This window comes from Herpailurus yagouaroundi, unplaced genomic scaffold (assembly GCF_014898765.1).
Source record: "Herpailurus yagouaroundi ecotype Mexico unplaced genomic scaffold, PumYag 295, whole genome shotgun sequence".
NCBI lineage: Eukaryota > Metazoa > Chordata > Mammalia > Carnivora > Felidae > Herpailurus > Herpailurus yagouaroundi.
Window position 1 is genome coordinate 2,514,307 of NW_024412512.1, and position 13,729 is coordinate 2,528,035.

General features: G+C 62.6%; 2 protein-coding genes across 5 annotated transcripts in view; one reads left to right on the forward strand and one right to left on the reverse strand.

Annotated features, from left to right (window-relative positions):
- LOC121021400 (cell wall protein RBR3-like) overlaps window positions 1-830 on the forward strand; it is a gene marked incomplete at its 5' end in the record, with an annotated part of 2,189 nt that extends 1,359 nt beyond the window's left edge. The window contains one exon of the mRNA XM_040461718.1: window positions 29-830. Within this exon, the coding sequence (XP_040317652.1) occupies window positions 29-491 (463 nt within the window). The remainder of the gene's footprint in view (window positions 1-28) is intronic.
- A 784-nt stretch (window positions 831-1,614) lies between these two features.
- TBXA2R (thromboxane A2 receptor) lies at window positions 1,615-12,144 on the reverse strand. 4 transcript variants are annotated; one of them, XM_040461800.1, is made up of 3 exons: window positions 11,511-12,128; window positions 6,483-7,327; window positions 1,615-2,287 (listed from the first exon to the last, which is right to left on the reverse strand). In XM_040461800.1, the coding sequence occupies exons 2-3, from the start codon at window positions 7,266-7,268 to the stop codon at window positions 2,042-2,044; spliced, it is 1,032 nt and encodes a 343-aa protein (XP_040317734.1). In that variant the 5' UTR covers window positions 7,269-7,327; window positions 11,511-12,128; the 3' UTR covers window positions 1,615-2,041. The 4 variants fall into 4 exon arrangements, with proteins under 4 accessions (XP_040317734.1, XP_040317736.1, XP_040317735.1 ...); XM_040461802.1 differs by lacking the exon at window positions 11,511-12,128 and adding an exon at window positions 10,467-10,971; XM_040461801.1 differs by lacking the exon at window positions 11,511-12,128 and adding an exon at window positions 10,440-10,971.
- Between the last annotated feature and the right edge of the window lie 1,585 nt (window positions 12,145-13,729).

The window sequence follows — 13,729 nt, forward strand, 5'->3', positions numbered from 1 at the left end:
CAAGAATTCAGCCCAGCTCTGGAGCCCAGTCCAGATCCAGGATTCAGTTCAGCCCTGAGACCCCACCCAACTCTGAAGCCCAGAGCAGTGCAAGAACTCAGCCCAGCTCTGGAACTTGCCTTAGTTCTAGAACCCAGCCTGTTTCGGGAACCCGATCCAGCTCCAGGACCCAGACCAGCTCAGAGATCCAGCTCAGCTCTGAAAGTGGGCTCCACCTACAGATCCCTGGCCTTGACCTTAGAACCCAGGATGATCTCACTTCTCCAGCCCCCAGAGCCCTGACTCTGGCTCCTAGCACAGTCTCTCGGCCTCAGCCCCGGCCCCATGATCTGGTACATGGAACCCAGGCCGACACCGGCCTGAGCCAAAGCCCAGCAACTTCCTACCCGGCCCCTGGGCCACAGATCCCCTCAGCTCCCGCGAAACCAGCCCTCTTCCCCAAGCCTCGGCTAGGACCCCAGAAGTCCCCCCCCCCCCCACCATATCTGTAATCCCTAGTTCTGCCCCCAGGGAGCCCCTCCTGCATTCCCAGCCCCCTGAATGCCTGGCTCAGGGACCTGTCCCCTCCCCCACGTTCAAGGAGTCATCAGAGCCCCTCCCCCACCAAGGGGAGCTATAGTTCGAGGATGACTTCTGTTGGCCTCCGTGGTCTCCCCCATCCTGTCTCCTGCCCCTCCCAGCCTGGGTCCCCCCCTGGAAGCAGCAGGTGACCTCATTCCCCCAGCAGGTTGCAGGGGCGGGGAGGGGGGCGGGTGGTAGGGAGAGTGGAAACAGGGGCTTTAGTTTCACCGGGGCCTGGCTCTGAGAGCTGTAAGCAGATCCCAGGTCTGTGGAGTGGAGGCTGGCAGGGGTGGGGTGGGGCGGGGGGGGGGAGGGGGAGGGGCCTGCGGGCAGGAGGTGGAGAAATGGGGAGCAGGAGGGGAATTCTATCCTCATGTACCTCGAGGGCTCACGGGAAATAAAGGCACCTCCCACCCCGGCAGCTGGATGTGTCATTTCTGGGGGGAGCTCCTGGGAAGACAGAGGAAGGGGCAGGCAGGAAGCTTTAGGGGGCTGACGTGACCACACCGGGTGCTTCTCAGGCGTCTACTCTGTGCCAAGCTCTTTGCCAAGCGCTGTGCATGAGCTCTGGCACCTGCACGAGCACACACACACACACACACACACACACACACACACGGGTGGTAAAGGCTCAGTCCTCTGACCCTCCCATGGATGTTTATTGAGCACCTGCTGTGGGCCAAGTGCCTTCTGTTCAAGGCCCTGGGGTCTGAAGTGGTGTGGGAGCAGCTACCCGAGTGAGGGAGTGAGCCCTGCTTGGGACTGGGGGAGGGGGGGGTTGGGTAGCAATTGCTCACGTCCCAGTCCTGCCTGTCTGTCTGTCTCTTTTCCTCACCTGCGAGTGGGTTTAATACCAGAACCCCGGGGACTGTAGGGAGGATGACGGGAGACCGGACCTACAGAGGGCTTAGTCAAGACTCCAGAAAGGAGAGAGGAGTCAGAACCCAGCCCCCTCCCCCCCCCACCCCGTTCCCCTGCACCCCAGCTCTGCTCAGGCGGCCGCCCGCATGTCGGTGAAGATCGATGCCGTCTGGACCCAGAGGGAAACAGACGGCCGGCGGGGCTGAGATGTATTTTGGCCAGGGAGGGGGTGTCCTGCCTATTCGTGCTCAATATTTTCCAAACAGGGTCTTCTTGGGTGGGGGCATCAAGCCGAATCGACTGTACCCCCCAGTAAGCAGGTCGTGTCGGGTCCAAGGGCCCCCACTTCTGGAGGATTTCTGGAAGGGGCGGCTTGCAAGTCTGATCTCCTCAGACACCCACCCCACAGGCCTGCCCACCCTTCCTGGGGGGGGGGGGAAGGGACGGGAGGGGAAAGGGGGATCAGGGAGGAGTTAGGGAGTCCCCAGGGCGGATGGAGGACAGCCCGCAGGCCTGCCCTTCAATGTCTCCGTCCTTCCGACGCTCCCGGCTCCTGGGGCTTCAGAAGAGACCAGCCGTGACCCTCGGGAGCGCGCCGTCCGGCTGTCCCCCTCGGGTCCTACTGCACCGTGGGCCTCAGGGTGAGCTGGGGTTGCAGGGACAGCGACCTGGGCCGGGCGCCGAGGCGAGGGTGGAGACGTCGGATCACGGCCCGGCGGAACAGGATGTACACCCAGGGGTCCAGGATCTGGTTCCAGGTGGCCACGCGCAGGTAAATGAGCAGCCGTTGCTCCGTGGCTCGGGACAGCTGTCCGGTCGGGCTCATGGCGGGCGGGCTGCGCAGCACCGTCTGGGCAATGAACACCTGCCGGGGGTCAGAGCGGTTAGCCAGGGACCCCGCCGGCCGCCAGCCCTGCCCGTCACCGGCACCTTCCCTGCGGGCCCCCCCCCACCCCCGGGGGCAGCTGAGGCCAAGTGCTCGTTGTGCCCCGGCTTTGCCGTGTGACCTCGGGAGAGCCGCCTGACCTCTCTGGGCTGCGGTTGATGGAGCTAGAAAACAGCCCGCTGTTCCTGCCTCTCCCTGGGGCACAATTAAAAATGGTGGGAAAGAAACAGAAACCTGGAGGGGGAAGCAGGCGGAGTCACCGTTCCTGCCACAGGGTTATTGTTCGATTCGTACGAAAGGTAGAATACAACATTGGACTATAAAGTTGCCCATGAAATACTTAATTTTTTTAGGTTTATTTATTTTGAGAGAGAGGGAGAGAGAGAGAGAGAGAGAGCCAGGGAGGAGTAGAGACAGAATCCCAAGCAGGCTCCAGGCTCCGAGCCATCAGCACAGAGCCCGACATGGGGCTCGAACTCACGAACCGTGAGATCATGACCTGAGCCGAAACCAAGAGTCAGACGCTTCACCGACTGAACCACCCAGGCACCCCTAAATACTTAATTTTTATATCATATATTTTATTTCAAGTAATTATATCTTGCATTGAGATTCATATTTTATGTAATTATATTTTATATGATTTTATGACACAATTTTATATTAAATAATTCTATGTTAAACTTGTATACTGAATCATTTAAGTATATTTCATTACTGTTGACATTTGTGTTTAATATTACATATGTCATATAAGTTATTTACAACTATATGATACAACAAATAGCTAATATACTGTTAATTATAACATATAGTATTTAAAATATATATTACAAGTATAATCATATAACTAACTGTATCATTGATACAATTAGATATAAATGACAACTCAGTAACAATGTAATAGTTATAATGTATATTTTGTAACTATAATGAAAATTTATGTTAAGCATAATCATAATTCACATGATGTTAAATTCTTATATTAAAATAAGCTGTTATATTGAAATTATATTAACATTGGGACACCGGGCTGGTTCAGTCTAAGGAGCCTGTGACTCAGTCTCAGGGTGGCGAATTCGAGCCCCACGTTGTGTGTAGAGATTCCTTAAAAATAAAATCTGGGGGGCACCTGGGTGCCTCAGTCAGTTAAGCCTCCCACTTCAGCTCAGGTCATGATCTCACGGTTCGTGAGTTCGAGCCCCGCATCGGGCCCCGTGCTGGTCAGTGAGGAGCCTGCTTGGGATTCTCCGTCTCCCTCTCTCTCTGGCCCTCCCCTGCTTGTACTCTCTCTCTGTCTCTCTCTCTCTCTCTCAAAATAAACAAACTTTAAAAATAAAGGTAAAATAAAATCTTTAAAAACTTGTATTTATATTGTTTCCTGAGCACCTACTGTGTGCTGGGCAAGGCTGGGGGCAGACAGACCGGGTCCCTCCGGCGTGGGTCCGCAGTCCCCACCAGGATGGTGGCCAGGCTGTCAGAGCGTGCGGGTGGGGGTGACAGAGCCACGGTGGAGGAGGGGTGAGGCCCGCAGGAGCCCAGAGCGGGCACCTGAGCTGACCGCGGGGGGAGGGGCGGTGACCGGCTGGCAGGTGGCAGTTTCCCCAGGTGAGTTTGCAGGGAGCGTCTGGGGGCCTGTCCTGGGGGGCGATGGGAGCCAAGGGAGGCTCTAGAGCGGGGGGTGGTCAGGGGCCAAATCTGGCCCTCCGCGTCTTTCTGCCTTCTTTTGTTTGCTTTGTTCTTTGCTTTGGTTCTGTTGTTATGTCGAGCATGTCCTTCCACGCGGGAACAGTGGGAGAAAAAAGAGAAAGGAGCATATCTGTGGCACGTGAAAACGACATGGGATTCAAACCTCGGCGTCCACGAATGGAGCCCAGGGGCGCAAGCCACGTGCATGTTCCCCGTCCTCGGTGGCTGCCTTCACGCTCCCTGGGCCGGGCCGGGTCGTTGTGACGGAGACCGTGCCTGGAATATTCACCGCCCGGCCCTTTCTGAGAAAGCTTACCCCCAAAGGGGACTCAGGAATTGTTTCGTGAGGCAGGGGTTCTACCCGGGATGCCTTCCCCCTTCGGTCTAGCGAGTGAACTCCTATTCATGCGTCAGAGCCCCAGTTCTGACGACTCGGAGCAGGACGGAGCTCCTTCTGGGTGTCACCGAGAGCCAAGAGGCTGGAGGGCAGGGTCCTCGTCGGCCGACGGCTGTGTGTATCCCGGCCAGGGGAGGGAAGCAGGGAGCCCGCGAGGAACCCGTTCCCGGGGTGGGTGCCAGCCACAGGCACCTATGGGTTCCCGCGGGAGCGTCAGTTACAGGATGGTGCGTCTGGCTGACGGAGGTGCTCCTGTCCTGTCCTCGGCGTGTCCCTCCCAGGCCTGTTCTCATGGATCTGAGAACATTTACGTATTCAGCTCATTACTAGTAGGTAGCATCCCTCACATGTACTGGGCAGCACCTGAGTCGGGTCCCTCCCCCCTCTGCCCTCAGCCCTCCAGGGCTTCTCCCTCCCCACCCCGCCCCGGGGTAGAAGCCCAAATTCTCCCCTCGGCCCCCCAAGGCCCTCCGCGACCTGTGCCCGTCCCCTCTCCGCCCTCCCGTCCCCCCTCCCTCCCCCTCCCCCGCTCTGCTCCAACCACACAGGCCTCCGGGCTGTTCCTCCCACACACTAGGCAGGGTCCTGCCTCAGGACCTTGGCCCATGCCACGCCCGCTGCCTGGAATGCTTTCGCCCTCGGAGCTCCACACAGCTCACCCCTCTACCATGTCTTTGCTCAAATGTCACCTTCACCAAGAGGCCCCTGACCAGGGTGTGCCCTCCGGCCTGCAATCCCTTGGGACAGACACCCAGAACGGGCCCTGCTCCGCTCTGAACCCTTGGAGCTGGCTCTCTGAAACACGGATAGGAGTTTAACTGCTAGACAAAAACCAGGAAGGCGTCCTAGGTAGAATCTCTACTGAATCACTAAACGACTCCCGAGTCCCCTTTGGTGACAAACTTTTTCTTAAAGGACCGTATAACATTCGAAACGCGGTCTCTGTCGCCACTCAGCTCTGCAGCGTGAAAGCCACGTGGAACTGAATGGGCGCGGCCGTGTTCCAACAGGACTGTCTTTCCGGAGGCGGAAATGGGAACCCCGTGGCATTTGCACGTGTCACAAAATATTATGGGTCTTTGTACCTTTCCTCTAACCGTTCACGTATGCAAGACGTTCTAGCAAAACAAAACAAAACAAAAAAAGGCAAAAGCAAGAACACATTCGCGATCTTTCCATTCGCGGGTTGTTTTGTTTTTGTTGTGTTTTGGGGGTTCTATTTTTAAGGGATCGCTGCACCCGACGTGGGGCTCGAACTCACGATCCCGAGACCGGGAGTCGCTCGCTCCACCGGCGGAGGGAGCGGACTAAGTTCACGGCCCGCCTGCCCCGCTGGCAAGAGCTCCCAGAAGCACAGGGTCTCTGCTGTGTCCTCGGTGCCTAGAGCCTTGTACACAGGAGTCGCTCATGACACGCTTGTTGGAAGAACAAATGAATGAGCGAGTTCATTTCAACCTCCCCATCACGCTTTTGGATCCCCGTAACCAGACAGCAAGGCTGGAGTCACACGGCAAGTCCCTATGGGACGTGGGCTGGGAACCGCGTGTCTGACTTCAGACGCCAGACTCGTCCCGATCAAACAGAGATGGAAAGATAACCACCCTGAATGGAAAGATTACGCCAATCACTCGCAGGGCTTGGGCCCGGCCTCCCCGACTCGGAAAACCTGGGCAGGCCTGGGTTCCAGCCCAGAACCAGGCACGGAGGAGACTCAGGAGATGTTTGATGATTCAGCGACACTACCTAGAATGGCTTCCTTGGCTTTGTTAAGAAAACTCCTATTCACCCCTCAAGACCCCAGCTCCCACGCCCCTCCCCTGGGAAGCCTTCTCTGATGCCCCAGATGGAATCCTGGAGCCCCTCCCTGGGCATCCCCATCGCGCCCCCGGTCTGGGGGTTATCTGCGCCCCGCTCATGAGCTCCTCGAGGAAGGACGCCCGAACCCTGGGGTCCGTGCCCACGTTTTCCCGGGCGGGTGAGAACCGGGAGACCTAAATCCATGTGGCTGAGCCCAAGCCCGGTCACCAGGAGCGGCAGGAGCCCCGAGCAGACCCCCCTCTGCCCCCCCCGCCACCGCCCGCCACTCACCAGCAGCGGCATCCAGCAGATAGTGGCCACCACCATGATGCCCGTGAGCTGAGCCATCATCTCGACCTCACAGTCCCGTGGGCGCTGCTGGGCGGCCTCCTGGCCGTGGTAGACGTGGCACAGAGCGGCCACGCTGATCGTGTTGAGCAGGAAGGACAGCCCCACCGAGAGGCCGCCCAGGAGCGAGAACAGGAGGCCGAAGGCCACGTCCCCGGGCTGGGCGCCGAGCGTCAGGAAGCACCAGGAGCCGGGATACTGCACCGTGTAGCGGCCCACGCCCAGCAGGGGCAGCAGGCCCAGCGCCAGCGCCGAGGCCCACACCAGCCCCACCGTGGCCCAGGCGCGGCGCCCGGAGGCGGCCGCGGGCCGCGAGAAGGGCCGGGTGATGCCCAGGTAGCGCTCCGAGGCCATGGCGGCCCCCAGCCACAGCGGGCAGAGGCCGAAGAAGACCATGACGACGCCCATGAACTGGCAGAGGTGGCAGCCGGGGTCCACGGCGCGCCAGTCGAAGAGGACGGCGTGCTGGGCCACCACGATGGCGCCGGTGACCAGCAGCCCCGCGAAGTCGGTGAGGACCAGGCCGCAGAGGAAGGTGAGGAAGGAGGAGTGGGCGTACGAGCCGCCCTGCCGCGCACCGGCCAGCACGCTCAGGGCCAGCAGGTTGGACGCCAGGCCCACGAGGCAGAAGGAGGCGGAGAACCAGGGGGAGGCGATGAGCCGCCGCTCCTCCAGGGTGATGTTGGTGGGCCGGAAACAGGGCCCCAGGGCGCTGCCGTTGGGCCACATGGCGCCGGGTCACCAACCCATCGGGCCGGGGGCGGCGGGCGGGGACGGCTCGGGCACACCTGGGGGAGCAGGCAGAAGGCACACCGGTGAGTCGCTCTGCCCTTGAATCCGCGCGGGCCTGGCGAACTCCTACGCGGGCTTCAACGCCCCAGTCCAAATGACCCTCTTCGGTTTTCTTTGTTTTCATGTTTGTTTATTTTGAGAGAGAGAGAGGAAGAGAGGCAGCACGGGCAGGAGAGGGGAGGCTACGGATGGTGACACCACGACACGAGCCGAGGTCAAGAGTCGGACACTCAACTGACCGAGCCGCCCAGGCGCCCCGAATAACCCCTCTTTGAAGAAACCTTCCCCGACTTGCCTCGCTCCCCGCTCGGTAGTATCACTAGCCGTACCGCCTCCAACTCTGTCCTGCCCCGGTGGCCGTGACCCTCAAGGGTGAGGACCACTGCCGTCTCCTCTGTGACCCCTGGAGACCAGGGTGTCAGAGAAGAACCCAAAGAGAGGCCCTGGGTTTGAACGGCAGCCCCGGGCACCCCCGGCGTGACCCCAGGCAAATGGTTTCTTCCCTCCGGGCGCCACCGCCCCCTGCTTGTCGCCCCTCTGAGCCCCTGTCGCCCCTCTGAGCCCTTGTCAGACTGCAGAATCCAGGATGGGTGGGGAGACTGGATGCGTCCAAGGTGAGGAGGGCAGCTGGACGTCGGCCAGAGGTCCCGGCTCCCAGGCCGGCTCTGAGGTCAGCCTCTGGGTCACCAGTTGTGGCGCACGCATGGCGGGGGGCCCGACACCTTCCGCGTTTTAGGACGACGCTTCCTGGCACATGTTGCAATCGTGCGGATCCTTCCCCGCCGCCCCCGTTTTCAGGGCATTGTTTTCATAATAAGAAACAAACCCAGAAATCCGGTTCCATTCTGGGAACAGAAACACGGCTCATGGGCAGTGACAGACTCCCCGGGGATGGGCTATAAATGGCAGCGAGAGGGACCTGGTCCTCGCGGTGGGGCCGGGCGACAAAACCGGAGACATCTGGGCCTGACTTCTGCGAATGTAGACGAACACACCAGATGTGGGGACGTCAAGGAGAAATAAATTGAGAGATCGTTCAAAAAACAGCTCCCGGTTCCCCAAAAGACAGGAAGGCTCCCTGTGTGGGCAGCAGGGGTTCCCGGGGCAGGGGTGGGGAAGGGCGGGTGAAGGCGGGCAGACGTGGGAGGTATGGCGGTGGCCGGGCAGGGAAAGCTCACAAAGGTCCTACCATGACACCCATTTTGCAGAGGGGGCAAACCGAGGCACGTTAGTTAAATCTCTTGCCCGAGGTCCCACAGCCTGGCCCGAGTTGATCTCAGGTGTAAACCCAGGTCTTGTTAGGGATAAATGCGTGTAAACGATTCGAAGCCTTGCCAATAACCAGATGGGGGGGGGGGGCGGGGGGGGGAGATTTCCTTTAAGGGATAGGATTTTCTTTCTTTTATTTTTTTAATTTTTAAATATTTTTGAGAGAGACAGAGCATGAGCAGGGGAGGGGCAGAGAGAGAGGGAGACACAGAATCCGAAGCAGGCTCTGGGCTGTCGGCGCAGAGCCCGACGCGGGGCTCGAACCTACAAACTGTGAGATCGTGACCTGAGCCGAAGTCGGGCGCTCAACCGACTGAGCCACCCGGGCGCCCCCAAGGGATAGCATTTCCTACAAGTGGGTCAGATTGGCCTGGGGTCCAGGCCTCGCTGCCTACCCTCTCACTGACTCTGGTCTAGTCGCACGCCTCGTCCCTTCCTGTAAGGGGTCTGATGACGGGAACGAGTGGGTCCGAGTACAGGGCTCAGGGCCTCGTGGGTGCCCTCAGGGTGGTGGCTGTGGCCACCTTCCCACGTGTTCCCTGCTGTGCTGGCCTGTCCCTCTGCTCAGCGACTCCTTACCCAGCTCCTGACACGCGCACAGAGTTTCCCTCCCGGCGGTGGGATGGGGCCTCCGGTGGGAACACTGAGGCCCCGGGAGAGGTGCGGGGGGCAGCACGGCGGGGGGGGGGGGGGCTTTCCGCAGTGACCCGCAACCTTCCCCTCCGTGGCAGGGCAGGGGTGCGCGCTCTGCCGTCACAGATTTGGCCTGCATTTGGATTCCCCTCGGGACGGGGCGCTCTCTCCCTCCAGAGCTGGAATGCACCGTTGCGGGACATTCCCGGGGACTTGGGCTGTGCCTGTGACCAGTGACGTGACCCCAGGCTGGAGTGACCGCGAGCTAGGGGCTCCTCCTGGGCCCACAGCGCCAGCCCCCGTGGGAGGCTCCGTGAACTGCCGATTCGACTGCTGATTCACCCGGCGACCGCCTCCCGCGCCTCCCGCGTCTGGGAACAAACCTGTGACCCAGAGCTCTTGGCCTCAGGGGGAGGCTGGAAACTGGCCTGACTCCCCCTGGCCACAGCCTCTGGTTTCCAGTCCCCTCAGGGACAGGTCCTGGTGACGGCTGCCTTCCCGAGTTCCCCAGGCAACCACGCCAGCCCGCAGGGGCACCTGGCAAAGCCTCCCTTCCCCTCCCCCACCCCCACCCCCAGACGGGCTGGGAGGGGACAGCAGGGCCCTGTCCTCGCCATAGCCCGTCCGAGGTCCACATCAGCACCGTGTGGCCCTCGGGGGAACCCATCCTCCTTTCTGTGCCTCGCGGGGGGGGGGGGGGCCTGGCGCCCAGATCCGCTAGACAGACTCAGGATTCCGTGGCCCAAGAGCAGGGAGGTTTGGCCTTGAAGGACCAGGGCTCTGGAATTCCAACGCGCTCCCGCTTCCAGAACCCGCAGGGCCTCGAGTCGAGAATTCCAAGGGGCTGAGGTTCTAGAGCTTTGATGGGAACGTGGCTGGGTCCCGGGTCCAGAACTTCCGCTCCTGGCTCCTCCCTGGAGGACTGCCAGCCCGCCCCGGGGGCGTCGTCAGCCCACCTGGGTGAGGCCCGGCGGCTCCTTCCAGCTGCCCCAGAGCCTCAGGCACCAGGCCTCCCATGCCCAGCCCCCTGCGGAATGCGATCTCCGGTTCCCAAGCGCCAGGCCCCTCCTCTGCCTGTGGGTCGGTCCCTGGCTCTCCTCCCCCACCCCCTCCTGTCCGCCGAGCCAGCCATCTCTCAACACGTCTCTCCCCCTCTCCCCCGGCTCCATGGCTTGCGAGGCCTTCTGTCCCCGCGCCCAGGCTCACCCAGACTCCCGCAGGGGCTACGCTGACCTCTGACCGGCTCGCCGGAGTCCCAGGCTGGGGGGGGGGGGGTAAACTGTGCCAAGCCTCAGTGTCCCCTCCTCTGTGAAGCGGGGAGACCCACGACACTGAGCCGCCTGCTGGCATTCCGGCTGATTTTCTGGGCCCGACCTGCCCCCACCCAGGCCCCTCCCCGCCGGGGAGCCTTCCCTGCCCTGCGGGAGCTCAGAGGTCGGCTCCTGGCCGGCCAGGCGCACGGGGGCAGCCCTGAGGTGGCCCCAGCACATTTGCTAAGTGCTCTGAGCGCCGTCCAGGTGACCAACGGTGTCGCCTTCTCAGGGACCAGGCCAGCCTGGGGCCTGACGCAGGCTCGCAGGCCCATGGGCGTGGACCCCTCCACAGACACCGCACACAAGTGTCAGCCCCCAGGCCTGCCCCACCTCCCCTCACCACATCATGAGGCTTAATTTCCGGGACCTTTTCCTGTTTGTGACACCAACCCGACCCCCACCCCAGAGGGTGCAAAGTGGGGCCGCCAGCCTCCGCCCCACTAGGTCTGAGCCCAGACTCCGCCCTGACTCAAGGGGACCCCGTGAGCCTCAGTTTCCTTATCTGTGCAGTGGGTGCTCTCCAGGGCTCGCCACTCACCTGCACAAGAGGGCAGGTGTGAGGTGAGGGGACAGGCCTGGGGGCCCTTGGCCGTGGTTGAGGATGGGCACTGAGTTACAGTGATGGTCCCGACGTGGGCTGAGACCGGCCACACACGCACAGACACGGGCTCGCAGCCACGCCCAGCGCCTCGCACCCTCCCTGCGGCGCCGAAGGACCCTGAGCGGCCCCCGCAGGCTCCCAGGGAAACACAGAGGCACGTCGCGGGCCACACCGGGACAGGCCCCGGGCGGACGGCAGGGGCACGACGGCACACTCCGGTCGCAGACCCGGTCTCAGCAATGCCCGGAGACACCTAGCACCTGGCGACCGGCGGACGGGAGGACACACCCACAGCGGGGCGGGCCGCCGGACACATCCTGCCCGCGCTCACGCCGCGCCCCTAACCTGGCGGGCCGGCCTCACCTGGAGACGACGATCCGTGGCCTGCGCTGGGGTCGCCCCTGTCGCACAGCCCGGCTGGCCGACGTGCGGGTGTCGGGCTCAGGCCGGGGAGGGCGGAGCGGGGAGCAGGGCGGTCGGGCCTCCCGGGGTCCCCGGGGAAACCGAGTCACGGCCGGGGGCGGGACGCACAGAGGACCCCGGCGCTGCCCCGTTTCCGCAGGGCACGGATGGAGGGCGCGGCAGCTCAGGACGCCCGGCTGCGCGAGGTCCTCCGGGGCTGGAGGAGGGGCGACGAGTCCTCCCCGCCTGGAAGCGGGGTCCGCGGGGGCTAAAAATAGCCCAGGATGGGGGCTCCGCGCAGCGGCCCGCGCCCTGTCGGTCCCTGTCTGTCTCTCCAGCGTCTCTCACCGGCCCCTCCCCCTGGCGCTGGCCACGCCCCTCAGGCTTGGCCTGGCTGATGGGGGTCAGGGGGCGCCCCCCAGCCCGTTGGGGACCCGGCTCGGCCCCCTGGACTCAGGGACAGGGATGCGGTGGCCGGGGCCCTCTCGGGGGACTGTAGCCTGGGCCCGCCCCAGCTGGGCGCCCTCTTTGCACTTCTGCCGCCAGGCCCCGCGTTATTCACCATCTGGGCAGCACCCGACATCGGGAGGGGCCGGGCGTCCCCCTCCCCTCCCCACCCCCGCTCCCGGCAGAATCAGGCCCCGAGGGGCCCAGGGCTCTAAGCCGGTGAACCTGGTGGCGCTGGGCCTGGCACACAGTAGGTACCTAATCAATGCAGGGGGTCTGTTTAGAGGGGAGGACGGGCGTCCTGCTGAGCCAGGCTTTCCTGGAGCAGGTCGGTGGGACGTGGTGGGTCGTCGCATTCCGGGGGAGGGTCCTGTGAGGACAAAGGCTTGGAGATGGCAGTGAAACCAGCGAAGGGACCGCCCCTGGAGGGCCGCCTGCAGTGAGGGGGTCCGTTCCCCCCTGGCCTCCACCCCCCACCCCAGTGTCAGGTGGGAATGGCTGTCGGCCCGGTGCCCTCAGGACTGATGGGAGGATGAGGCGTGGGCTCTCGGGCAGGGTCCACTTCCTTTTGAAGCCCCCCCCCCCCCCCCCCCAGGGCTCTGGGCCGGTCTCCTCAGCCACGAAAACAGACGGTGACCAGGCTGGGGACGGCTATAGCACGGGCCTGTGCTAGACGGTCCTTAGGTGGGTGAAGGGGGTCCGGGAGCCCTTGAAGCTGCCTGCAGGGCAGGACTTGGGCGTGGAGGGATCCCCTGGGCCTCACTGGCCCCACGTTAGACCCCGAGTGGGCCAGGACTGACCGGTTTGGCCTTGACTCTGCCCCACCCGGTGCTTGGGGGTCTGGGAGGGTCGCCTGAGATCAGGCTCTGAGTGAGGACCACGCGCTCCCGCCCTCCCCTGCGTGTCTGACACCCCTTCTCTGGCTGCCCCTCCACCATCCTTCCGGCCTCCAAGCCTTTACTCACACCCAGCATCCTTCCAGAAGGCCCCTCCCCTGCCCTATCCCATTGTCTGAGGCCCTGAGGCAGTGAGCCCATTAGCTCTAATCCTCCTCGGTAGGGGATGTCCCCGACTCCCAACTCCGGCCTCTGGCAGAGCCCTGGCTCAGAGGACTCCCCCCCCCCCCCCGCCCCCCACCCCGTAAAGCCTACTCTCCTACCCTCCAACCCTCTTCCAGTGCAATTCTGTGTCCTAGCCCATGTGGCAGGACAATGTGGAGTCAGACCTGCCCTCGAGGATGCCCCCCCATGGCTGGAGAGAGAAAGACCACCTTCTGTGGTCAGGCAGGGCCCAGAGGTGAGCCAGGAAGGGGAGGAACTGAGGCGGGGGTGGGGGGTGGGGAGTGTCAGGGCTGGGGCTTTGTAGGATGGACAGGAGTTCGCCAGGTCTGAGAGACACCAGACATTCCCCGTTTAAAACTTCAGAGACGAGACCGAGCATGCGGCTTCTGGGAATCGCAAGGAGGCAGATGTGATGCAGCGGCTGTGGCGCAGGGCTGGAGGGAGGCTGTCCTCTCCCCACTTCCTCTGGCCCGAGATAACAAGGGCAATGTCCCTTCTGGGAACCGGCCACAGCAGGCGTCGGAAAAGGCCACTGGGCTCGCATTTGGCCCGGGCCTCACGGCAGTTCTGCGCGGCGGCGGGGAGAGACGCTGTTGTGAAGACGGGGAATGTCTGGTGTCCTCAGACCTGGCGAACTCCTGTCCATCCTACAAAGCCCCTCTCCTGCCCTAT

Excerpts from the sequence above, each read along its gene's own strand:
- TBXA2R (XM_040461800.1), bottom strand. The coding sequence starts at position 7,268 with ATGTGGCCCAACGGCAGCGCCCTGGGGCCCTGTTTCCGGCCCACCAAC. Across the intron at positions 2,288-6,482 it reads TCTGCTGGATGCCGCTGCTG|GTGTTCATTGCCCAGACGGT; the intron begins GTGAGTGGCGGG and ends GACCCCCGGCAG.